This window comes from Dryobates pubescens, chromosome 6, assembly GCF_014839835.1.
Source record: "Dryobates pubescens isolate bDryPub1 chromosome 6, bDryPub1.pri, whole genome shotgun sequence".
NCBI classification, from domain to species: domain Eukaryota; kingdom Metazoa; phylum Chordata; class Aves; order Piciformes; family Picidae; genus Dryobates; species Dryobates pubescens.
This window is the reverse complement of record NC_071617.1, coordinates 22,739,217-22,766,751: the sequence shown is the minus strand read 5'-3', so window position 1 is coordinate 22,766,751 and position 27,535 is coordinate 22,739,217. Positions and strand designations below refer to the sequence as shown.

General features: G+C 37.2%; 1 protein-coding gene across 1 annotated transcript in view; it reads left to right on the top strand.

The window, feature by feature from the left end:
- The window catches only part of ADGB (androglobin), a 107,345-nt gene that overhangs the window by 28,341 nt on the left and 51,469 nt on the right, over nt 1-27,535 (top strand). The window contains exons 9-19 of the mRNA XM_054162507.1: nt 654-856; nt 2,767-2,895; nt 6,369-6,463; nt 9,698-9,872; nt 10,581-10,671; nt 13,741-13,885; nt 22,176-22,221; nt 22,927-22,929; nt 23,321-23,483; nt 25,306-25,369; nt 27,153-27,255. Of these exons, the coding sequence (XP_054018482.1) occupies nt 654-856; nt 2,767-2,895; nt 6,369-6,463; nt 9,698-9,872; nt 10,581-10,671; nt 13,741-13,885; nt 22,176-22,221; nt 22,927-22,929; nt 23,321-23,483; nt 25,306-25,369; nt 27,153-27,255 (1,217 nt within the window). The remainder of the gene's footprint in view (nt 1-653; nt 857-2,766; nt 2,896-6,368; nt 6,464-9,697; nt 9,873-10,580; nt 10,672-13,740; nt 13,886-22,175; nt 22,222-22,926; nt 22,930-23,320; nt 23,484-25,305; nt 25,370-27,152; nt 27,256-27,535) is intronic.

The following is a 27,535-nucleotide window of genomic DNA, read 5'->3' as shown; positions in this document are numbered from 1 at the left end:
TTTACAGTAGTAGTATAGTAAAGCTTTGAGTCATTCTACAATCAATTACTTTTCTTTGGTTTTTTTTTTTCTTTTAATTGATTGCATGCAATTGGTTTGCATGAAACTTTATTTGTGACCCTGAACAGCTTACTCAGCTTTAATTTGTTTCTGCAATCATTGAATTTCTGCAGAGAACCAATATGATTGCAGCTGTCGATTCATGTCATAAAAAGCTGTTAATAGCGGATGGAATCAAGTGGAAGAGGCATGGAACTATCTGTGCTGAAACTTCTAGACTATTTTATCCTAATTGCCCCCTTTTTTTTTTTTTTTTTAAAGTATAGAGCCAGAGGCAAGTTACATGGTGTGAAGTTCCCTACTGCAACTTTTATCTACTAAAAACGTTAAAAATAATGCTTATTTATATGCTTCTCTAGGCACCATTTCTTTCTTTGTGGGTCTGACCATTATCTATATCTCAAATTGGCTAATACACAAAATCAAGCATGTGTATTATACTAGAATAACCTAGTGGCTTTTCTGAGAGTTTTACTGTCAGTGGTAGTATATGGTGGTGTCTAAATGTAAATCACACTTTCTTCTCATACTGCAAGTGTCACTACCATTGACATGTGTGGATCTTTTTGTTGTTGTTGTTGTTTTCTTTATAGGCCTGAATACTTGGACAAAGTCTGGGGCTTTTTGAAAGAGCTTGTGCCAGAATTCAGGTTGCCAAATAAGAAAACTCCAGAACCTGATATTCCTCAGTCAGATACAAAACCTGAAGAGATTGAAGTCTCGGAGTTAAAAAACACAGTGAATACAGTGAATAAGCAATCAGATAAACCTGAGAAAGCTGATAAAATTGGTAAAGGTCTGTAATTTTAGGCAGTGTTATCTTTGCAGGAAAATCATGAATGAAGTTAGCAAAACCTCTGGCTTCAAATGAGCTTTATAATCCTCTGTGGGTTTGTTTCACTGAAAATAGATTCATAGAACGGTTTGGCTTGGAAGGGACCTTAAAGGTGAGGCTGTCTGGCTGATCTTTGCTTACAGTGGGCAAATCTTGCTTTTTTTCTCTCCTCACCTGTGTATTCTGGAGCTTGGGTGGTGCAGCTAGAGCCCCTGCAGGTGAACACTGAGGAAAAGTCACTGAGCACCTCAGCCTTCTCAGTATCTGTCATGACCAGATCTTTTGGAGAAGCCCCACATGTTCCTTAGCCTTCCTTTTGTCACTGATGTACCTGAAGAAATAATTCTTATTCCCCTTTATGTCCCTAGCCAAATGTAATTTTATCTGTGTTTTTGCTTTCCTAACCTGATCCCTGGCTGCTTGGATAATTTCTTTGTAGTCCTCCCACGTGGCCCATTTTCACTTTCATTGCTTATAGACTCTATTTTGCCCAAGTAAGCATAGGAGCACCTTGTTCGCCTATACTAGCCTCCTGGTGCTCCTGACTGCCTTCTTCCTTCTTGGAAGGCACTGCTCCTGTGCGTGTTGCAATGATGTAAAATCAAAAAAGTTTTATCTATAAAGCTCATTGGAAGCAATAACAGTCTCTCTTACATTTTGCAAAGAGCTTCATTTATGGCAGAGATTTGTTCAGCTCTCTCGCAGCCATTTCTCTAAGACTGGTTCCTAGCAGAGAGATAAGAGAGGTTACCGTTTCCTTAAGGGAACACTGCTCTGACCATCAATAAATTATACATTTCACCTGCTGAAGACTCTGACAATTAGATTCTATTATCTACCCGCATTTTTTTGTTTATAGCAGCTTTTAGGTTTATACTATTAGGTAAAAGTATTACTTTTCTTCAACAGCTGCTTAATCCTATTTATATTTAAACGAAAAAACTTAAGTTTAGATACTTATTTGTTCCAGTGTATTCTTAAATGTTTATGTTTTAAACTGAGTTTTCTTAGTTGATCCTTTTTAAATTGAAGGCAGGGATTTCACAACACTTCCAATACTTCTGGAAGGTCAAAAATCATACTGAAATTTCTAATTCTTCCTAGATTTTCAGAAAAATCCCTGCCTTCCCTACTTTGAATCCCAAATACTAAGTCATAATGTCAAAAGTGTTATGAAAATACTAGAAGAGCCCTGAGGGGTAATTTTTCTTAAGAATTTTTGCTGTCATTTTTATGACCCACTCACCTTGGTAGTAGATATTTCAGAGTTTGGAATAGACATGCGCAGGGATGCAGCCACTGGGATGAGCACTGTCATTCACCCAATGGAATACTCTACCTCTGTTCAGATGCTTTGCTAATGTCTGGGATTGGTGGTTTTTTTTCGTTTTAAATATATTTTCTTATAGTCTAAGTTCTAATTCTTGAAGGAAGGTTCTAATTTTGGGAGACTTTCTTTTTTTGATGTCTGTTGGGAATCTGTCTCCTCTCTGCTAGAATTTTTTGTTTTCTTTTTAAATTACTGATTTACAGGAGCAAAGACACAAAGGAAATATTTGACATAGTGCCAGAAATTAAGGAACTATTATAGTAGGGACATGAAAGTTGTGCACTAACTGCTACATGGGGCCAAAGACTCTCTGGCCTCTTCTCAACAAATCTGCATTTACAGCTTAACAATTTTTTTTAGGTGTTGTTTTAACTGAATAATATTAGTTATTTGCCAGCACACCTGGCTTGAACTAGTGTGTGGTTGACTCTTTTTTTAAAGTTATCTAAAATATCATGAAAGCATTTATACAGTATGAGCTATTATGGTTCATAGCTTGTATGTGGAAGAATAATAATTTAATATTTATTTTTCATGTTAGAGAAGGCAGAGAAGGGAGAAACTGGAAAAAAGAAAAGCAGAGAAGGAGAAAAGGAAAAAAACAAGGTAGCACTTAAGTCTCCACAAAAGTTGCCAGAAGCCCAGCGCTCTCTTCAGGCCTTAGTTAAAAGTAAGTCCTGTTCTTTTGAAGCTAAAAATGCAAACAGGAGATATATGTAAGGCAAAAGGCTTTGCTTTCATTTAATTTTGAACTTGAGCTGAGGTTAAACCTACTAATATGTTCCAAAATTGCAGTTCTTTACAGGCTGTATTACAGACTGGATTAATTCTAACTTGTTAAAATCCTGTAACTTATGTTAAGAATAGTATTGCAGTAATTTCTGTTTAATTTAAAAAGGTAAAGTCAATCTATGCAGGATATTGGGAAGTTGCTGAAAATGTATTGAAAATTTATTGCAGGAATGTGGTTGCTTTAGCGGTAGGTATTGGGGAATGAGAAGTGGACATTTCATGTAAGGAGCGTGACCAGTACTTGTGTATGTTGTGGGGAAAAGAAAGCAAAGGTGAAGCAGAAGGATGCAAGTGATGAATCCTAGAAATTCTGCTGTTGAATTGTACAGTATTAACCATCAGAGTCAATGAGATACATAACAAGCATTCTTTTAATTTTCCATTTGTTTACTCAAAGGTTTTCACTGAATTAGGGACTGAAGCCTTATAATGTGTTCTGATTTTTCAAACAGATATTATCATTCAGCAATATTTGTGTCAATTTGTTTGTTTGGGGGTTTTTTGTTTGGTTGCTTTTTATAAGTCTGAAAAATCACTCTTCAGTAGGTAAAGCTAAACCATGACTAACACAACAGAAGTTAACATATGACCTGTACACCTGATATGAAGAATATTGAAAGCCAACTAAAGTGTATTGGAAAGTTAAAACTCAATATCAGCTCTTGTTTGACAAATATGTAGGTGAAATACTAAGATATAGTGAGAAAATTCTTTGAGTCTTTAAAATTTATGGTTTTTTTTTCTTTTAAAATATAAACAATTAACTATTAAAGACAACAATTTTCCTTCTTGGCTTTTCTTTTGAAGTGGCTAGGTAGCTATATATTATATGAATCAGTTCAAATTTTACTTTCCCTTCTTCCAGGGACACAAACATTTATTCAGGTTGTGTAGTGGTTGCCCTTTGTAAATAAATTTACATTAAATGCGAAACACAAGCAGCTACAAAGATTCAAGTTTTTAACAAGTCACAGCAGAATCTTTAAATCCAAAGTGATGGACGTAAAGAGGAGACTCAGGGGTTGCTGTCTACAACTACCTGAAGGGGGGTTGTAGTCAGGCAGAGGTTGGTCTCTTCTCCCAGGCAACCAGTACCAGAACAAGAGGACACAGTCTCAGGCTGCACCAGGGGAGGTTTAGGCTGGAGGTTAGGAAGAAGTTTTACACAGAGAGTGATTGCCCACTGGAATGGGCTGCCCGAGGAGGTGGTGGGGTTGCCGTCGCTGGGGGTGCTCAGGACGAGGCTTGACAGGATGCTTGGTTCCATGGTTTAGTTGATTGGGTAGTGTTGGATGATAGGTTGGACACGATGATCTTGAAGGTCTCTTCCAACCTGGTTTATTCTATTCTAAATAATAGGCTGTGCTGAATATAGTGGGGTGTTTTGTATTGTTATAATATTCATCATCTATTATGACAATTTTGTCAAGGATATTTGTTTCAAGAAGTTTCTTCAGATGCTGAATTCATGCTAATCAACAGTACACTTGATTTATATACAAATAATTTATATACATCCTCCTCATTTTTATTTTTATTTTTTTCAGTAGAAAAGGATCAAATAATATTCTTTAAAGGTACTGGCACAACATATGAAGTCTTTCTGGTATTGTAATGGTGGTATTGATGTGAATATGGTGTGATTGGTTAATCGTTTGCATGATTTAATAGTTTGTTCATTGCTGTTTGTCTGCCCTGCAGACATTTTATTTCACAACCCATTGGGCTGGCTATGACAGCCTTACATTTGGCCTGATGTTTGATTAAACACTTTTATTCGAGAAATACTTCTCACAAGCAATGGTATTGGTGTGCCTTCTGGCACACACTATTCTGTAATGTGTAGGACATTGTAGTTACTACTGATGTGTTGGTAACTTCACCTATGTCAGTAGGGACTGAGACCAAACCTAGAAAACAGCCTTTATTTTGAGAAGTTGAAACTCAATGCTAATACAAGATCTGTGCTTAGTGTGAGAATCACAAGCATGCAGTGAGAAATAGAAGAATTCACTGTGAAGTAACTCAGGCTTACTATATGCTTGTATTCAATAGAGTAATTGAATTTCTGTAAGAATATTTAAGAACTAGGCACTTCTTACTGCTTTAAGAAAAGAAGTTGAATATCTTCTAAATAGATGGATTTAAAATCTGATAGAGAAGTGTATGGAAAATACAATTTATCTTCCCACTTTCTTTTCCCTTTTACTTTTCTCTTTGTATGTTGGCAGCATTCTTTTATTCTATTTCACAGAAAATAACTGTTCTTGGGGCCTCTTCTAGTTGAATACTTTCTAAACATAGGAAGCAATTACCCTCTATTTGAGGTGGAACTGAAGGGAACAAGAATAAAACATTCTGATGAAGAACAGGTGTTACAATTTGTGTACTGAAATCCTGTCTTCACATGCTTTCTTAGATGACTGAGGAAAAAGAGAGAGAGATCCTTCTTTGTGAACTGACTTTAAGGTCAAACAATTGGTTTATAGTTTTTGGTACTGTATTTTTCAGACGTTTTAATTTCCCTTCAGGATAAGTGACCTGGCTGTCAGCCAGACAGCCTTGGTTTCTTTTCATAATTCAGGAATTAACAACAGCTTCTTTCACAGATACAGATATGATTGAGTGGTTGCCTAGTGCAACAGTTTTTTAGGAGCAACAAGGTGAATGAGCCCCTGCTTTGTCTTGTCTATGGCAGAATTACAGGGGAAAGAAATTATTTGTAAGGCATGTGGGATAAAAACTATGGGGTCACACCCTTACACTTTCTGAAGCAGCCATCATGAACTGCATGTTTCCATCTGATTGGCAGAAAAGAGCAGTAGCACTGGTTTACAAGCAGTCCCATTTTTCAAAGTGCTTATCTCAGTCTTCATATCCATTGGCAGAAGTGGCTGGGTCTGTAGCTTTTGATCCTCTTGTAGGCAAGATCAAATTTTGCTTTCACTGATGAGAAGTCTCTAGATAGTACTGACTGATCATTATGTTTTTAATGTGTCTACTCACATGCATTGTCTTCCTCATGGCAGCATCTAATTTTTTTCTTTTATTTGAGGAGAAAAGAAAAATGGCAAGAGCTCTCTTTGACCTGCTGCATTTTATGTTAATGATTTTTGTCAAAAAAGTGAAAAATGCATAAGCTGGTGGTGGTCTAAACGGGTAAGGATTAGAACAATGTGTTTTTTTTCTATCCATGGCTTCTCTGCTGAGACCTTTACAATGAGCTCTTGTTCTGAATGAAATAACAGCCAGACAAAGAAGAAAAACTAAGGTAGAGAAAGAATAAACCAGGAAAAAAAAAATTACTTACTGTTTACCTGTTTCTAAAGCATGTTAATGTTTTCTCTGTAGAATTGTCTGTGTCAACCCATCCAGAAATGGTCGTCTATGCTGGCTGTATACCACTACATTTGTTTGAAGAGGATGTTTTTACATTAGGGCAAATGGTAAGATTCCATGTTTCAGATTGCTATAAAATGAAACACTTGGAAAATAAGTAACTATGTTGTAACAAAAATAATAAAATTAGTGCAGTGAAGCAGTTAGCAGGTAATGCCTATTAATTAAATCTACATTTCAGTACTTCTGCACTCTGAGCATCCATTTTCCTGCCACAGCCTGCTCACTTTTTCCATTTTACTTCACTTTCCTCTGGATCCTAGGAGATGAAGTCTCCTGGGAGACTAGATGTGGACTCAAAAATGTATCATGATGAAATGCTTCTGAAGGGAAAGACTAATTATTTGTAGGGCTACTTGAAAAACATGAATTTTGGTATGTTATTAAGACTACAGTTAATTACTTCTGTGATACACAATTTCTGTTTTGTTGTTCTATAAGAAACAACATGTTTATAACTATTTCTACCATTAATGGTGAAAACAGCTGGAGAATATGTACCACTTAATAGAATCATAGAATCAATAAGGTTGGAAAAGACCTCAAAGATCATCAAGTCCAGCCTGTCACCCAAGACCTCATGACTACTAAGCCATGGCACCAAGTGCCACGTCCAATCCCCTCTTGAACACCTCCAGGGATGTTGACTCCACCACCTCCCTGGGCAGCACATTCCAACAGCTAACAACTCTCTCTGTGAAGAACTTTCTCCTCACCTCAAGCCTAAACTTCCCCTGGTGCAGTTTGAGACTGTGTCCTCTTGTTCTGGTGCTGATTGCCTGGAAGAAGAGACTTCATGCAGCTGGGGTAAAAACAATTTCCACTTAGCCACTCACACTCTACCTAAAGCTGTTTATGATGCTAGAGCAGGCTTTCTTGGGTTGATTATTAATTATATTTAACTCTTTGTACATAATTATTAGACTATAAGAAATTTCCAAAAATGACTTGCAGGTGTGAAGCTCTTACTGCTCTTGATTCTTGTACTATTTTCTTTTTCATAATTGTGCTGTGTATTTTATATTGTTTTGAAGACTAGCTTGTTCTCTGAAATATTATTAATTTACTTTAAAGTCTCCCACAATACTGTTTATTTGCTAATAATAAGCAATACTACTTGTGCTAGGTTACACCCATCCTTGATTGGGGCTGAAAGAACTCAGCCCCCAGGTGGACAAAAGAAACTTGATCCAGGTGGGCAGAGGGAGACTTGGGTTTTCCCCTGCCAGGAGGAGGGGTCCCCTGGGTGAAAGGTGGTCCTATTCCTAGTCCCCCTGCTTATCTAGCAAGCCTATGAAAAGGGTAGACATCTTTTACTGCCATCTCTTTGCCTGCTTGAGAGGTCATCTGCTGCTGCTGCTTCCACTTCCTGCATTGACCATGTGGTGGGGACCTACTTTCCAAGCTGCGTCCACGCTTTTTAAAGAACTGAATCCATTTGCAACCCAGGATTACAAGGCCATCCAGGCTTGGTTTTGTGTGTTTTCCTATTTATCCTTAGCCCTTACCTTTGTAAACCCTCCCTGTTATTGTGCTATATATATTTTTTTGTTGTTGTTAAAAAATCAGCTCTTTTACTTCCATATTGATTTCAGACCATTTCTTTTGTGAACTTTATCTCTCCTTTCCCCTACCTGATTTTTGTTTTACCTTACCAGGAAAGGGAGGGGGGAAGGAATCGCAATCTGTTACCATTTGGGCTTTTAAACTCCATTTAAAGCTCAAACCAGCACACTACTCAAAAAAGCAAACTGGAAGGGGTGACGTAGGGTTATATCTTTCCTGTTACCTAATGCCTTGATTCTTGGTTTCAATCTGTTATGCAACAGAAGCTACTGCAGAGGAGGGACGGCAGACCAAACAGGATGAGGTGGATGAATCTATATGCCTAAGACAGTATTTTAGTAAAGACTGGTATTACACAGAAATTAAATATACCAGTGTAATGGATTTTGTTGTGGGTTACCAAAGCCCATTTTCAAGCTTCAAGGGCTGAGATGTACTGCACTGATAGAAATAATAAAAGTTTGAAAGTCTGAATTCAATGGTATGAGTTGTTCCTTCTATTTGTAGGAAATTTTGCCATGGACTGCAGTGGTTCCAGAATTTCCTTTTAGCAGTACCCCTTTTAGCTTTGCTTTCTAGTACGTATGTCCTTGGACTGATATGCTTTGAATTTAGTTGTCTTAGGCTTGCTGAAATAGAATGAAAAAAATCAATAATTGAGTCATTTGAGTGTCTCCTACTCAGCAGCTGACGAGTTCTCCTGTTTTTGCACCTAACTGATCTTCTTCAAAATCCTTGCTAAACTTGTACACTTTAATGTGCATTTTTAAGTTGCTTGAATATGTGTGTACCCAGTCACCATTCCTTTATTAAACTCAGAGATCAGATGAGGTTTCTGTACCTGACAGAGTTTAATTTGATGCATTCAATTCAAATAACTGACAATCACAACTACACTCTTTTCTGAAGAGTTAGTGATTACAGAATTTCAAGAACATTTGACAATGAGCAGGAGCAGTCAGAGACTTGCTGAGAAGCATGTTATAGATATAAACTATAGATTATTTAGCAAGCAAAAGAAGGTATATTTTTTAATGGATGTACAATCTTGTAACAGAACTTTCAGTACTGAAAAATACTAAGTTTTGGACTATTATTTTAATGGAAAGAGCACCACTCAATGTCCACATTTAAAATTACTCTTAAGTCTGTTAAGGGCTTTTATATACAGGTCAACCACAGTGCCTTTAGTGTGTTTTCTAAATTAAGCAATGTATAAAAGGTTAACGTCAATGATGTATTGGTTCAAACTGGAGATTTCACAAGTTAATAACAACAAAAAAAAAAGGCAGTTGCTTTTGAAATTCTGCCACTTTATAAATTCAGCATGAAGGACATTTTTACTTAGAAGTATTTTTAAATATGTTGGTGTAGAACAAAATGTTGTCACTGTTCTCTTACATCTTCATTCTGCTTCACTTCTGTTTTCTGTAGCACCTAAAATAATGGTTATATAAAAACTTGAAAGAAGCAATGAATCTATTATGAAAAATAAACTATATAAACACTTCTAAGTATTCCATTATACTTTTTTTTCTATTGAATATCAAATTCTAATTAGAATGGTTTTGGGTAGCCTTATCAGGTGATCAACTGTCTGTGATGTTGTTCAATCCATAAGATGCTTTTGTCTGCATTATGTACTTTTTTTGTGAGAGCGATATGACAAGAAAGGAGATCTGACCCCAGTCATATTTTCTTTCCATGTTTTATAGGCTGATTCTTCAGAAAAAATGAGGCTCTATGGGCTTTGCCATACATATAGCCATCCTGTCCTCATCACTAGAACTAGATCCTGTCCTCTGGTAGCACCACCACAACCACCACCAGTTCCTCGTTGGAAGGTTTTCCGTCAGAAAAAGGAAACTGTTGTGACATCTGAACCCCAAGGTTTGTCTACTCAAAATTCTAAATTTAATTTGTAGATACATTTTAGCTGTCAAAACGTTTTCAGAGCTAAATGTGACATTGTTTAGCTTAATTTCAATGAAACTTCCCAAAGGATTACATTTTTTTTCCCCTGTCTGCTTTGTATTGGTTCTTTCTTAAATGCTTTGAGAGGTGTCCTAATTTATTCCTAAAAAAGCACGCTACTGGAGAAAATGAAGTGGGATTGTTATCCAAGCAACACAGAAGCTCTGTGATGCAGATATCTGAAAGCATCTGAACATCTTTTAAACGTTTAAAGTATGTGACTAGTCCTGCCACAATAATTCAGTGTTAGAAGTACACTTGTTCTAGGTGTGGCTCTAGATGGAGTTAAATGTGGGATATGAGAGAGTGTGAATATAAAACCATTACAGCCATGTTAATAATGGATAAGAAACAGAAAATTAATAAAAATAAGCTGCAGTAGTTGTTCTTAGCTACCTTGGATAACCTTACATTGAGGTTAAGCACACTTTTAGCACCCTAGACACTGGGGATCGGTGTGTTCAGCACTTAGTTTTTTCATGGTATGTCACTTAGAGCCACCCATGGTTTTTCTCTGCTATTCTCATGTTTGCAGTGAACCTCTATAGAAAGTATTTTCTAGAATTAATACAGGTATTAAATATTCCTTATAAATATGTATTTAACAAGTTGGTTTTTTTCCAGAGCTTGTGGTAAAGAAACCTGAAGAACATGTAGAGATTGCTAGTCCATTTCTGAATTACAAATTGAATATTATCACAAAACCCACTGATGTGTAAGTATTCAATGTATTTTCAGCATTAGCATTGCACTGTTAGTCCATTTTACTGTGAAAGTGCAATGGCTTCTGTTTTACTTGTATCACGGGGAAAAAAATGGCTTAGTTTATATAGTTCAAAGCACATCTGGATCAGAGTGTTATTGATGTCACATAATTTGCCATCAATGAATTGAGTCAGTGTCAGCTGCACAACAGATAAGCCACTCTACTGGATGCTTACAAGATGTAAATAAATGCTTAGAAATTTTTGAACACTTTCTTGTAACTATTCCCAAGAATTTCTAATCATACAGACAGAGGCACATACATGCAACTACATGAACCCTCCTGTCACTGAGGGTTACAAACATACCTCTTTTGAGAATCCAGTACAGAGCTCCTGTTGGTGATAAAAATTGGGGTGCTCTAAGCTCTATGTGCTGCTCTCTACAATCAGCTATATTAGAAGCTGGTGAGAAGACCCACCAGGGTGATGAATGCACACACACCTGGGAGGACCAACCCTACTATGCTAAAAGTCCTCTAAATGAATGCCAGCCTCTTTGGGAATCTGTCTGTGTGGGGAAAAGCACTCAGTGAGCCCAAAGATGTGCAATACTTAACTCTCACTAAAAATGAGAATGTTCTTTGTCTTTCAAGTTTTCAAGTTTTCTACTGGCCTTTTTCAATTCTTGCCTGTAACCAGGAAGTTGTTGACTTCAGCCCATGAAAGTCAGTACTTTCATGGGCATCACATAGTTGGCACGGAATGATTAATATTTTTTAATAAAACAGTCTATTTTAGCTTCATTATAGTAGTTACAAGAGGCCTGAGAGTGCAAGCTGATGCTCATGCTCAAAATACAACATTTTATAAATGGTTTGTGTTAAAGACTGTTCAGAAGTTCTATAAACCTCTGAAAACAGGGGTTGTTTTAAGAAGACAGGAAAGCATCTTAGAGAAGAGGTTCCAGGAAGTCATGCATGTATGACTTTTAATCAGCATATTCAATGTTCAGTATAACACTTGCTCATTGACAAGAAAAGGATTACCAGTAAGTGTATCAGGGTCTCAGGTTATTTCCAGAGAGCAACTGTATAATACATTTCTGTTAGTCTTCAACTTAAAAATAGTCTCTATCCAGTTTTCCCCTAGGCCCCCTTCAGGTACTGGAATTTTTATCATCATAGAATAGAATTAAGCAGGTTGGAAAAGACCTTTGAGATCACTGAGTCCAACCTATCATCTAACACTATCTAATCCACTAAGCCATGGCACCAAACACTCCATCCAGGCTCTTCCTAAACACCTCCAGTGATGGTGGACTCCACCACCTCCCTGGGCAGCCCATTCCAATGGCAAATCACTCCTTCTATGAAGAACTTCTTCCTAACATCCAGCCTAAACCTCTCCTGGTGCAGCTTGAGACTCTGTCCTCTTGTTCTGGTGCTGGTTGCCTGGGAGAAGAGACCAACCCCCACCTGGCTACAACCTCCCTTCAGGTAGTTGTAGACAGCAATAAGGTCTGCCCTGAGCCTCCTCCTCTAAAGGCTAAGCAACCCCAGCTCCCTCAGCCTCTCCTCATAGGGCTTGGGCTCCAAAGCCCTCACCAGCTTTGTTGCTCTTCTCTGGACATGTTCCAGCAAGTCAACATCTTTCCTAAACTGAGGGGCCCAGAACTGGACACAGCACTCAAGGTGCAGCCTAACCGGTGCTGAGTACGTGGGCAGAATGACCTCCCTGCTCCTGCTGGCCACACTGTTCCTGATACAGGCCAGGATGCCATTGACCTTCTTGGCCAATGATCATGATTGAATGGGTTGATAATAAACCGATTAGATGTTGATTGCTTGGGTTGAACAGCATCATTTGTCAATAGAAGAAATTACCTTGAGATATTCAGAATATATCATCGTTATTCTGATATAGTTGCATTTTATTGGTTAAAAAGACATTCAATTGTTTATTGTTTGTTTTCAAATAGTAGTAGAAATACAACACCACCTAACTGATAGGTTATCAAAACAATAAGAAAGAAGACACTGCAATGTCGGTATTTCTTTTGTTTTGTCATGTTTAATAGATTGCTCCTTTGTTAACTTACCCCGTTTTGTCAAGGACAGTTTGTTCATTGTACTCAATTTCCATGGCAATCAGTTCATTTAATCTCTTACGATTCAATTAACAGGTAGTTACAAAAAATATATATCAAGTATTAGTATTTTGTTGAAGTAATATAACTGTCTAAATAAGATAAGGGACTTAGATACACATTGAGATTGAAACTCTTTTAATCTCTTGCTTTTTTCTAATAAAATACTCTGGAACACTCAAAGCCAAGATCATTGTGATAGCATTACTGCTAAAGATCTTGATACTTCATTATCTCAAGCCTTAAGAAGGGGACTAGATAACATATGCTTACATTTTTGTCTGTTCTTTATTGCTGCAATAACGCAATTACACATTTATGTCTAACTGGCATGCGTGCAACATTGTTTTGATCTTGTTCTCCTGGTTCACTTAAGCAAAGAGTTATTTGTATTTCCACTAATTTCTGCTTCTTGCTCCCATAGAGTTAGCAGCAGATCCTGCTCTTACTACAAGCAGAATAGGCCTTGCACAGGTTTCCTTGGTTATAATGTGTTTTAGCTGTCTGGTAGCTATGGAGACCTATTTTGAGGGGAAAGACACAAACCCTTCTAACACAAAACATTTGTTATTTTTTTTCCTACCCGCATTTATGATACACACATGTTAACTTGTTTTTTGTGGTCTAGGGGGTCATAGAAATTTATTCAGTTCTGGCATTATCCTATTTTGACTCAATTGTTTTGGGTTTTGTTTTTTTGAGAGCTGAGTGCAGCAGTTTAGTCTTTTTGAGCATAGATGTGTGAGTGTAGTGCCAAGCCAACAATGACAAAAAATATATGCATATATAGATTTTGTGTCCTATTGAGCTGTCAAAATAAAGAAGGCACAAATTATTTTGACAATGTTCTGTTAAGAACAGCAATTATGAGGACTGTCATTTGAAAGTAAATGTATAGATTAAAGTGTTTGAGTTTTCTTTTATTATTTAGCCACTTTCCACAGTCTACTATCAAGAAAGGATTCCATTCTGTATCCTGTCCCCCTTCTGTTACCGAATGTGATGAAAATGTAAGTGACAGTAATGTGAATATGAATCATAATGGGAGAGACTCAAATGCAGAAGATTGTTCTCAGGTAATTTAATTTGACTTTTATTTTTTTTTTAACTTGACCTAGTTTTATATTGCAAAGGATAGTGAAAGACAAGGTAGAAAGCACTTACATATGTATTTTAAAGATTCTCAGTAAGCTTTTTTTTTTTGTCCTGCTATTGAATTAACTTCCCTACCCTTTCCACTTTATAGTCTTATTGCTGTGTACTAGGTGGGAAATCTTTCTTAATACTTCTTGGTTTTAACCTTTTTTTTTATGATTTATTTCTCAGATTCTAAAAGTCTTATTGCTAACACTAGAAAATATTTTGGGTTAAAAAGTGATGGAAGAATGTTAAGAAGATAGTCAGGGATCTTCACAATTAAATCTTATTTTGTGAATCAATATTACAATTAGTGTATTTTAGCTACAGTGAAGGATTTACCTAGGCACATGACTACTAGAAAAATCTAAACTTTACAAGCACATGCCTCAAAATGGTGTCCTCATCTGGTTTTTCATTTAAAAACTTCAGATTCTAAGAGAATCTTCAACCATAATTTAGAAACTCAGACTCCCTGAGAGACAACATGGGAGAATGTAGACAGGCAGAGGTTGGTCTCTTCTCCCAGGCAGCCAGCACCAGAACAAGAGGACACAGTCTCAGGCTGTACCAGAGGACGTTTAGGCTGGATGTTAGGAAGAAGTTTGATACAGAGAGAGTGATTGCCCATTGGAATGGGCTGCCCGGGGAGGTGGTGGAGTCACCATCATTGGAGGTGTTCAGGTGGAGACTTGATGGGGTGCTTGGTGCCATGGTTTAGTTGTTTAGGTGGGTTGGATTGGTTGATAGGTTGGACGCGATGATCTCGAAGGTCTCTTCCAACCTGGTCTATTCTATTCTTTCACACAAGTTCACTATATGTGGCACACTGACCACAGGTTGCTGAAGCTAGCCAAGGAAACACTAATTATTAGGTAGAAGTTTCCCAGATAAATAAGACAAACCTTGCCCAAGTTCAGTACAAGATTACTAGAATGTCTTTAGGCAGTTGTAACTGATGTGTGGTTATTTTTCTTGCTTCTGTTTTTGATTTTTAAAATGGTACGTGCATATGCTTTCAAACTCTTCTTTTAAATGAAACCTGAACAAAATGCTTGTAATATTTAAATCTTCTATGTTGAACAGAATTTCTGGACACTAGACTATATCACACAAAATACTGATTTTTCTCCCCTAGTCCAAGAGTGTAAGAAATACATGATTCTGAAAAGCAGGTCTGTCACAGGAGGATACACAGTCAAGGAGAGGCAAGGGCAAGTTAGAAAATACAAGAGTCAGGGGGCATTGATAAAACTGGAGTGGTTGGGAGAAGACATGAATGTGAGTCTGAGGGCAATCTGATTCAGACATGAGCAGCTAACTGACTTGTACTTGAACTTCACTTTTCCTTCAGTTTGAATCTCAGCTGAAACATGCTATGCATATTAATAGCTGCAGTATGTATGTAGGATTGCATTTGTTCTGCAAGTCAAAAACTATTTTCTTTATTCATACAATCTTCTTTATTTCACATATTAACACTTCTCATTAACAAAATTATGTGGATACCTCTGAGAGATTCATTATGGGTGAGCTTTATTTAAAACTTGAAAAAAACAGTATAGGTTTATACTTCTACTAAAATAATGAGACACAGGAAGTGTCCATGTAAACATGAGGAAGTTTTTTTTTCACTGTGAGGGTGATGGAATGCTGGAACAGGCTGCCCAGGGGGGTTGTGGAGCCTTCTTCTGTGGAGATACTCAAAACCTGTCTGGATGCATTCCTGTGTGATTTGCTCTAGGTGGTCCTGCTCTGGCAAGGAGTTGGACTAGATGATCTTTCAAGGTCCCTTCCAGCCCCTAACATTCTGTGATTCTGTGAAAAATCATGTAATGGTTAAAAAAACAACAACAGAGAAACTGTGATATCCCAATCTTAATAGGTTGCTACTAATTCATAATTTTTTTTTTCTTGTAGTATACTGAGTGTCAATAACTTTGTCTCCATGTGCAATTGCTACTCAGTAGATATCTTCTTTAAAACCTTTGGTATAGACTTGGTGAATCTTCAGGATGCAGCAGTTTTATCCTGTAAGCTGACTGAAATTCAGTTACCTGCTGTATCAGATCCTAAGCAAGTTTAATTTGGAATATTTCAATTCACTCTTAACTGTATGAGGTTGCATCACTGAATATCTCATTTGCTCTTCCTAAGGTCTGCTGTCACAGAAACAGACTACTCATGGAAATAGAGACTGGTAATAAATGAAAGATTAAAATTATGGGAGCTGGATTTACCTTCTTTGAAGAATATCAAATTGAAAGACATGGCATTATTCCTCATGTGCCCAAAGCACTTGTGCCAAAGAACAGGAATTACTTTTTCAAACTTATCCTCCCTGAATTTCCTGTTTCCTCTGATTCTACATTTCTGAAATATTTTTTGATTTGCATTAGAAAAAATATTTGTTAAAAACCCCTATGTTTAGTAGTTAAATTGCTCTTGAATCACTCTGCTATTAAAATATATTTTGTGATTTAGAATTATTTTTTTAAATTTAAAAACTCCATAAAACAGAGCCCAGGTCTGTAATGAAGAGGCTTGGTTTTACTCTTCTTCAGTAGGAACGCAGAATTTTCCATGTGTGGCCTCACTGGTGCTGAGTACAGGGTCCTGTTCTGCTTGTCACAACAACAGGGTGTTGTTGGCCTTCTTGGCCACCTGAGCAGGCTTCTAGCTCATTGTTCAGCTGGCTGTCAATTAACATCCCCAGGTCTTTCTCTGCCAGGCATCTTTCCAGTTGCTCTGCCCCCAGTCTGTAGTGTTGCACAGCGTTGTGACCCAAGTGCAGGACCTAGCCCTTGGCTTTGTTGAATCTCATACAATTGGCCTTGCCTCATCGGTCCAGCCTGTCTAGGTCCCTCTGCAGAGCCTTCCTACCTTCAATCAGATCAACATGCCCTCCCAGTGCAGTGTCTCAGTGCAAATTAAGGGTGCACACAATCCCCTCAACCAGATCATTGCTAAAGGTATTAAAGAAATTTGGCCCCAAAACTGAGCCCTGGGGAACACCACTAGTGACTGACCACCAATTGGTGGATATAACTCCGTTCACCACTGCTCTTTGAGCCCAGCCATCCAGCCACTTTTTTGCCCAGCAAAGTATCCACACATCCAAGCCATGATGAGCCAGGAGAATGCTGTGTGAGGCAGTGTCAAATGCTTTACTAAAGTCTGGATAAACAACATCCACAGCCTTTCCCTTGTCGATTAGGTGGGTCACATTGTCATAGAAGGAGATGAGGTTTTTCAGGCAGGACCTGCCCTTCATGAACCCATGCTGATTGGGTGTGATCACATGCTTGCCCTGCATGTGCTGCATAATGGCACTCAGGATGATCTGTTCCATGACCTTTCTCACCACTGAAGTCTATCTGATAGGTCTGTAGTTCCCTGGATCCTCTTTCCAGGTCTTGTAGACAGGCAGCACATTTACCAGTTCCAGTCAGCTGGAACACTGGTGATGACCCAGGATTTCTGGTAAGTGGCTTGGTGGGCAATTCTGTCAGTTCTCTCATACATAGGCCATCTGGCCCCCTAGACTTGTGTATGTCTAAATGGTGCAGCAGGTCACTAACGATCTCCTCTTGAATTATGAGGAGCTTCATTCTGCTCCCCATCCATATCTTTCAGCTCAGGGGGCTGGGTATCCAGTAAAAGACTGATCATACTACAAAAGACTGAGGCAAAGAAGGTATTGAGGACCTCAGCCTTTCCCTTATCCTTGACCATTATGTTTCTCCCTGCATCAAACAAGGAAGAGATATTCTCCTTAGTCTTCCTTTTGTTGATAACATATTGGGAGAAGCATTTCTTCTTGTCTTTAACAGATTAAGATGGATTCATTTCCAGACGGGCTTTGCCCCTTCTAATGTTCTCTGTGCATAGCTTCACAATAACTTTGCTGTTCTGAGTGGCCTGCCCCCTCTTCCAATGACCATAAACTCTCATTTTAACCTGAGTTGCAACCAAATCTCTGTATTCAGCATGCACTGTTGTGTGATTATTTTTTTTTCCTGTTCCCCATAAACGTTTCAGACTCTTAGTTCATAACAAGCTTTTTCTTCTTCACAGCCTAGTCCTTTTTAATCACATATTTCATACACCAAGTGCATCAGTATTGAGTCAACAATATCAATGTATTGTAGAGAAAATAGGGGGGGTGTTTTCTGTCTAGCCCTTGAAAATGAAGAATTCCATTTTCTTTAAAATTACATCAATCTACCCAAAATAAAAATTTCCTGCTCATTTTTGTCAGGAAAAAAAAAAAAAAAGGTATGAATGAGGTACAAGGCACAGGGATTAAAAGGACCAGAGAAGACTGACACAAATGTAGACATTTGTGGTATGGAGAATCTTTTTGACAGGCCCAGAAATATCTGCTCTCTTTTACAGACTAGGACGGCTCCAACATTATAAACTGCATAAAAGAGAAGCTGAGCTGGCAATCCAGTATTTTTAAGCCATCCCTATGACTTGACCTATGTACAACTTTGCATCTGTTCTTTTCAAAAGTCACCTCTGTTACCTTCTCCCACATCACAGCTAAAGAGAACTGACATTCAATTTAATAAAAACAGTGACTCAGGAAAAGGCAGAAAGAATATGTTCAAGTGAATACAGATACAAAACACTTAGGTGATTATCAAACCTATAGATTTAACATAGGGCTGGATCATAAGAAATATTTTGGTTATCTTTCACATTTTCGAGGCAGATTTTAAATGGATTTTTAAGCTTGTGTTTGAAGCTTTATTCCTTCATCTACATTAGAATAGTTGCCCAGGGAGGTGGTGGATTCACTAACCCTGGAGGCACTCAAAAAATGTGTGAAGGCGGCACTTTGGGACATGGTTTAATGGCCACAGTGGGGTGAGGTCAATGGCTGATCCCAGAGATCTTTTCCAACAGAAACAATTCTGTGATACCATGATACCCAGAGCACTTACTTTTGTAAAAAGAGTACTGTTTTTTTCCAGAAAAAGTTTTGCCATGCATCAGTAGACAAGGATAGTGGTTTTATAAAAATATCAAGTAGGTTTTTAAGCCATATTATTTAGTGGATATGAATAGAATAACAACATAGCTAATGTTAGGAGGCTGAAAAATGCAAATAAATCCTTGAAAGCAGCAAGATATAAATTTATCAATTACCAAATTTTACAAATTTGCACTAATGATTATAAAACATAATAATTGATAAATTAGATGAAGTTTACTAGCAAATTTTCCTTGCAGTTTGTGTTCAGACTGCCCATTGATTGCAGGAAGAATAAGAAACTAAATTCTCCCTGAATCTAACTGTGTGCATCCTTTCATGTTTCATAACTGGATCCAAGTCTTTGCTCATTTCTTTCTTTATTAGATACTGTGGCAGCAGAGCTGACCTTTCAGACAACATGTGTTCATTAAGGAGGAAAAATGCCTTTCATTTCTATATCTGTGCCAAAGTCTTAGTTGCTGTAGGTGAGGCAATAGCATAACGGACAGTTGGGAGTGTCAAGGAAATTCTCATTCTCAGAGACAGTTAAGTTGAGGTACATTGACTCATCCCATACCATTAGAGATACAGACAACTTTTGACTATGTTTGCACTCCAAAAACTGAGTAAATGAGCCCACAAGGGTCTCTGCATAGCTGTGGTTAAACTGCTCTCACAGTTCAAACTGGCTCAAGTAGCATTACCTAAGCATCCAGAGTTTCCAGAGTACTTTCCTCTTCTTTGCTGGAAATTCTGTTGAAACAGTTTTTGAGGATTTTCTGTATCCCTCCAGGCCTTCTACTGCCAGCTGTTAATACTAACAAAGTAGTTCTATAGTAAGCTGCCACATGTCTGTACTAGTAGTGTGGATAATGTGTACCGTCCATGAATAGCAAGTCTGGCAGGAAGTGCTAGACTTGTGGTGCAGACACTGCAGTCTCCAAGGCTTGCATGATAGATCTAATACTTTTTATACTTTGGACATGCACAGGATTTCTGAGGAGAAAATTGAACAGTTGTACAGTTAACCTGTACCTGCTTGGTAAATCCTGCAACTCCTACAAGAAACTTGGCAATTTGGGGATCTTGCAAGTTGTAGACTGCCACGCAAAAATATTATGGCTGTGTGCATGTGTATTTCTGAAGTCAGAGGTTAAAGAGGAGAGGTTGTTCATGTATTACTAGAGGTTTTTCAGACCCAAATGTTGAAGCGTGACTGTAAATGTCTTGTGGCAAGTGATCACAGCTTGCCTTTGGGTTTGCACATTTGGACATGCAGAAGCCTGGAAGCAGGAGCTGAAGCACATGAGCAACTGCAAAATCTGATTGTGTTCTTTTAAGCCTATTTGCTCTAGAAACACAAGAAATTAATCTAAAATGAGACATATAATATGTAATACTTTTCAACTACTAAATTCTTCAACTGTTAACAACTTCAACATTGTCTGTATTTTTCTCTTAATTGCTGCTCATATAAGTTCAGTCCCTATCTTTGGCTCATGCACATTTGTTTTAAAAAAGCAGAACAGATTTGGAATAGAATTTAGAATTTGTGCTGTGTGAAAATGAGACTTTCAGATTCTCTCAATAAACAATACTGCAGTTAAATTCAAACCATTAAATTATATGGTGCTTCTGGTTGTGGGACAAACTATTAGATCTGTACTTTGTTTTCTCAACTCCTTTATTTAGTTCAGAGAGAATCAAACACAATATTTTGACATGAGATTCCTGAGCTTATTCTGGGCTTGTGCAGGTGCTGTGAAGTGCTGCAGGAATATCTTTACTGCAGCTATGAATTAAAGTACAAAGCCATAAGGTTTTCCTCTAAGGTGGCATCCACGGGTCTCTTTGTTTTGTGTATGCAGGGTAATAGGGGAGTTGGAGCAAACCTGGAGTTAATGAGGTTTTTTACTTACCCTCATGCAAGCTTTAAGTATTGTTGTGAATTGACATACAGTCAAACTTACTCAGACTTCAAATTGTGTCAGCTTGCTCCTCAAAAACTGTTTCTAGATTATATTCAGAAAGCATAAAGCAACTCCAAGTCAGTGTAGCTCCCAGAACTTCTCTTTGAAATGTAGGTGAAATGAAAATGAAATGTGTGTCCATATGTTTGTCATCTCGGTGCTATCAGTTTCAGCATTAATGCCATTGTCACAGGTAAAGTTGGGTACATACGAGAAGTTCAGATGAGGAGAAGGATGAGAAATCTTGTTAAAGGAAAACCTGGGATGGAAAGGAACTGGCACATTTTTTTTACAATAGCCCTTTTAGGTGTTAGTGTTTACTTTGCAAAGGCAAAGCTAGTCCAGTTAACCCATTAATAGTACCACATTCAAATAGGAAATAAGCTGGAAACTCTGGAACCTTTTTCTGCTCTCGCTCTCTCATAATAAAAAAAAAAAGTGCAAGTGATTCTTGTGCAGTCTATGTCAAACTGCAGGTAAGAAAGCAGTCAGAAGGAAGGACACAAGACACACATTTTTAACAATACAGAAGATTTTAAGCTCTCAAAGAAGGGGACCCTCTCTGTGTGGATATAATGAATGGACTTTCTAGAAGGCTAGCTAACTTGATTTCAGATGTAAATGTAAGATGTATTGCATTCATATTAGATAAGCAACACTAGCTTGGAATTGAAATCTGTTAGGATAAACTTGTTTGCCAAAGACATGAAAAAAGAGAAGGCTACTTTTTGCAGATAGAAAATAAAAAATGCTGTAGCAATCATTCGTGCTGTGGTTCATGACCGTTGTGCACACTTGCATGCCAAGAAATGCTTGTTGGAAAAGGAGCCTTCCATATAATTTTCAAGATGGGAAACTTAAAGTAGAAAAGAACAGAACTGATTCTAGAATGCAACTAATTAGTTCTTAGAATAGAAACAGAATAGAATAGAAAAGAACAGTTATATCAAAGAACCCTTTTTTTTTTAATAGCAGAGGAGTAGGCATATGGAACATATTTTATCCCAGACTCCAGATCACATGTACTTCTCTAGAAAAACATCAGTCTGTGTATTGGTGATGTAAATATAGGTATTTTAAAAACAAAAAAACCAAACAACAACAAAACCCCACAAACAAAACAACAACAACAACAAAACAACTTGCAATGATAACTTGCTAGTTTGTTTTGCCACCTTAGGAAGTACTGTCCCAAATTCAAGAATTGTCTTTAACAAAATAGTGCAAGATTCTAATCACAATTTTGTTTTGTTTTGTTATTTTCCCACCCCATAGGAGGCCACCTTCTTTTGTCAGGAAAATACAGAGAGACCTCTTGAAGGTAAATGTATTTGAAGTTTATATACAGACTTATGCAATTCCCACATAGTTTACCCTCAGTGTTAATCCTTATGTGCAAGTACCAGCAGTCTTACTTATTTATGTGTATGTAGTTTACAGGAAGGGATGTTAAAAAGTGGTAATAGCATGTGTAATTACACAGAATAGAATTAATTGGCCAGCACACCACTGTGTGTATTACAAAGATAATTTAAATATAAATTATGCCTTTTTCTAATTAAACTTTATCATTTTTCATACTCTACCTCTTTGGATATTACCTCACCTGTTTCTTCAGCAAACTTTCTGAATTAGCAGCTATTTGTGTTTGAACTGTTTTCTTCTATTCTGAGCTGTTCTGAGCTATTCTCAAAACCATTGGGGCCAGGTTATACACCTTCAATAACTGCTTGTGTTCATCTCAGGGTAAAAGCAGAGAAAATGATATAACACAACTTGGAAAGTTACTAAATTACTGTAAATGTGCCTATGACATTTCTGTGTTTATATTTTGATATGAATGTGACAGTAGTTCTGATTTTCCTACAATAAAATTCATGTAATGTAGTTCAAATCTATTTCTAAGTAGTTAGACTGATAGGCATAACATCACAGGGGGTACTATCGAAGTACCATGGCAAGTATTGGTCTTTGTGTCTTCCACAATTCTGTGTATTTTTTCTGTGTATTTTTTTATTTTCTGCAGGTGGTAAGAATTTTATGATACTGCCTCATCAGCTTTACACTGAATAGGAGCTTTGAACAAGGAGTTGTATTTTTCTTTACATAGATGATTTTATGTCTGCAGAATTTGTGTGTGTGTTTACCTAACATGCTCTTGCTAAAGGTTCTAGTTCCCAAGTCAATATCTGACTGAGGCAGAATACGTAAGCACTTGTATACGAAAACAACAAATATCTATAAAGAGTTGTTTCTCTTACCTTTTGAGCTTTTGGGGGGGTGGGGGGCTAGTGGGTTTTGTAAACTCTGAGATGTATGGAAAATATCCTGGTAGTTTCAGGATAATTTTCAACATTAAAATGATACTACTTTAATGTCCGCATTGTCGCTATTATTAACTCTGTGTCTTCTTATTTCAGCAGAAAAATTACATGAGAATGATAAAAAACAAGTGTCAGAAACAGCTGATACTGTTATGAACAGCCAGACAGGGGATAAATCAAAGGAAGAAACCAAGTCAGAAAAGACTGTCGTTTCCAGGGAAACCTGGATTAGCTTTGAAGATTTCTGTGTTTGTTTCCAGTAAGGAACAGAGGCTTGGGTGTTGGTTTTGGTGGTGTGGTGGTTTTTTTTTCCTGTTTCTGTTTGTTTGTTTGTTGCTATTGTTTCTTTCTTTTTTTTCCTCCATAAAATATACAATATAACAGTAGCAAAACATTAACTGTGACTATATAAAAACTGTACCTTGTCAAGAGTTCTTCTTTGTATAACTCTCTAAGTCTGGTCTGAAGGTGACTCTTCATACCAGACTTACTGTTGATGGTGGGTCTGTAGGTGCCACTGCATGTTGTATCTTGGGTATGTCCCCCAGAGTACACTGGAGAACACAGCCACCAGCTTCACAAAGGATGTGTCAGACTGTAATGTGGGTGGAAGGTGTAGGTCATGGAGAATGCATCTATTAGAGTGCTCACATACCCAATCTGGCAGTCACTGGGAGACACAGTCTGCATCTGAACAATGCAGCTCTAAGGAAAAAACCCAAAACAACAAAATCCTGCTCAACTAGATGATTTATTTTACTCCCTTTTCAATATAATTCCGAGCCTGGTACAATATAGATCTTTTGAAGAATCTGACATTGCTGAGGGGAGTGATTTTTATCAGAGACCATTCACACAGGTTTTCTGTTCATCTGAATTTGTAACTGAGATTTTGTGAAGGTTCTACTTTCATAGGTAAGTGTTTTCTTGAGAAGATATTTAACTCTGTTTCTTCTGTGAGGGAAGATGTGTAACTTTTCTACCAGCAGCACTACAGGGTCTTTAGGGATAAAAGATCACAGACCACCTTTAGACGTTAAGGTTTACTTGACTACATTGCCCCAGACCTAGGAAGATAGAGCCTTTACAAAATAAAGCATCAGGAGCAAAGTGATTTCCTTCCCTTCCAAAATCTTGCTCATAGTTTCTTACAGACAGAATGTAAAATACAAACTTTTTAACTTATTAGCCAAACATTAAACTACTGCTGACCTTTTATATACCACTGCATTTGTAAGTTTCTTATTCCTGCCTATAAATGTGTGAGTTTACTTATTTTTGCAGTGAAATTGTAAAGTAGCTATTAATAAAGCATTTGATAGATTTGTGAGGGATTTATCTCTGAGAAGTATTTAGATGCACGATTTACCAGTGGAATGTATTTCCTTGACTGACATATCAGATGCAGTGAAAATAAGATGACTGTTCTGAGTTCATACAAACTTTGAGAAACTAAGAAAATGTTAGTCGTTGTAGGAATTGATATGTCAGCAATGGATCATTAAAATGTGAAATTTCTGAGTAATCAAAATATGTTTTTTACATAAAACATTGGACTGTGCATCTGCTTCTGTCCTCAATTAAAGCTGAAGTAATTTATGTTGCCCTTGGTTAAATCAAGGTCAGAAAAATTTGTCTGGAGCTAAGTAGCTGAAGGTGTGCAAACACCACAGAGTTGAAAAAGCACATTAATAAACTACACAAAAACATCATTTCTTATAGTGATACTTTAAAGATAACATTATCACATTAATTTTCAGGTAGGTATGGAAGATGTAGAGTAATATTAGCTTATTGGTATTTATAATTTCAAATTGGAGAGATTATGGGCCTGACCTCCAATGCAAGTGTGTAGAAGTGCAGCAGAGGTAGAAATTAATGTCAGCTGCTTTTATTGGAGTCATATTATATTCACCTTCTGTGAAACTAAAAATGTTGAACTGTTTTTGAGAAATAGCAGGGACTCTGTTATATAGAAGTAAGATTAGTTTCTTATGCAATTAAATAGATGTTTACTGGAAATACGTCATTTATACTAAGACTATTTTCCTGTGTGTATCTTTATTTTGTTCTCTCCCTAGGAATCTGTACGTTTTCCACAAACCACATACATACACTTACAACTATCAGAAAATGGATTTTAAGGTATATGACTGTGTTGAGTTTTTATGTGCCTTTTTTATGTTTGTCAAAGCCTTCCACCATTAGATAATACATATATATTAAATTATATTTGTAGAGCACATAGAACTGCTATTACTGAAAAATAAGAGTGTTATGGAATGCTATCATACAATAGAAGGAAAAGAGTTGGCAAATTATGAAAGTTTGTAGTGAGAATACATATTACAGTGAATCAGATATTCATCCCATCTTTATCTTTATTAAAATCTGCCTTATAAAAACTTAGAAACTAAATTAAATTTTATGACCATTCAGCTGTAGAATCTGCTAACCCATGGCACCAAGCACCCCATCAAGTCTCCTCCTGAAAACCTCCAATGATGGCGACTCTACCACCTCCCCAGGCAGCCCATTCCAATGGGCAATCACTCTTCAATTCTCCATCATCACCTGTCACCTGAAACTCAAATCAGGAGCCTGTATAGATCCATTTTCCCTTTACATGTTATGACTGTTAGCAATTTGCAAGACTCTCTTACAGGCATTAGAAATAGCCCTTACTTACACTGAAATTACAGTATTTCTTCAAACCCGCCATTAGTTTATATTTTCAGAAGGTTATTTGACATGCTTGAATAGTCTATTCTGGCTCTAGTTTTATACTGTGACTGAAGTGCAATTGTAGAGTATGGAAATGTAAACTCCAGGCATGAACTTCATGTAAAATCCTGTACTGAGAAGTTTAACTGCATGGATTATGCTTGATAATTATAGTCTACCTGTAATTTCACACCTCTCTGTATTTGTAATCACCTCAAGAAATTTTCCCAATCACTGCACAATATACTTTCCCAAGCCATAATCAGCATAAAGACTATGCAAGCCTGTGTGCTATTGTGGTGAAAAACAAACCTTTTGCTGTGAAACCATTTTATATTATTTACATTGATACCAATGAAATGTTTACACTATTAGATAAATTCTATATCATACTTATACAAAAACACATTTATATTATGCTGTGAAGTTAACAGTAGTGGTACTGCAGGATCAAATGTAAAAAAATGTATTGCTGTGACTCTGGAGGATGTAGGAAGACATGAGTTGAAACAATTGTGAAGCAAAGAAGCTCATTCACCTCAAATTTTTGAAAAAAAAATTCTAGGAAAAGTAGAATCACTCTATAATTTCTAATATTGGCATAGGACTTATGTATTAAAGCTGAGAGTGGAAAATGCTGCCTCCATGTATTTTTGCAGAAAAAACACCACACCATAATGAGGCAGAATCAGTCATGCATTACAAATTAGAAGTGCTTATTTCTTTCGAGCTTGCAGTAATTAGTTAGAATCAGAAAGCTGCAGCACAAACCAAATTTCTCACAGAAGCACAGAATATTGGGGGTTGAAAGGGACCTCAAAAGATCATCTGGTCCAACCCCCCTGCCAGAGGAGGATCACCTATGACAGATCACACAGCAACATATTCAGGCGGGTTTTGAATATCTCCAGAGAGGAAGGCCTTTCACTGAACATTGTTTGGCAAGCAGAACTATTAAACTAAGGTACATATGAAGAATATAATTAAAAGCAGACACAGTCCTTTCCAAGAAACTTTTCTGTTTTCCTTTTCCCTCTTAACTGAGCTTTAAGATTATACATGCAGCATGTCTGAAATTTGGAATAAGTAGTGACAGTTAATTACTTTCTATACCGTATCTATGGTTACAATATCCATAATCTTAATCAGGCAGACAGCATTCAATGAAAATGAAAGATGAACCAATGCCCATTTTTCTATACAGTTTACTGATGACCAAGTCTTCTATTACTTACTTGTGGACAGTCTGAAGCCCATTGAAATCCTGGTTGGCTTTTCTGCGTTAGTACACTGGGGTGACACTGCAGGTAAGGCCAACGTAGAAAAGTGCAGGTTAATGTTGTGTTTTCCCAACACTGAGTATGTCTGTGCTGTTGTGTTTGTCTGTGCTGTATTTTGGCACAGTTGAGAGTTTAGCATTAAATAGCCCAACTGATCCTAGGAAATACACTAATATTCAAACAATACTTTCTTGTTATTTCACATTGATGATGAATATTTTCTTCAAAAGGATCCTTACCTTTACTGTTTATTGCAAGCTTTTCACCAGGATATTTCTGATATAGATGTCCTTTTTTTTTTCTTAAG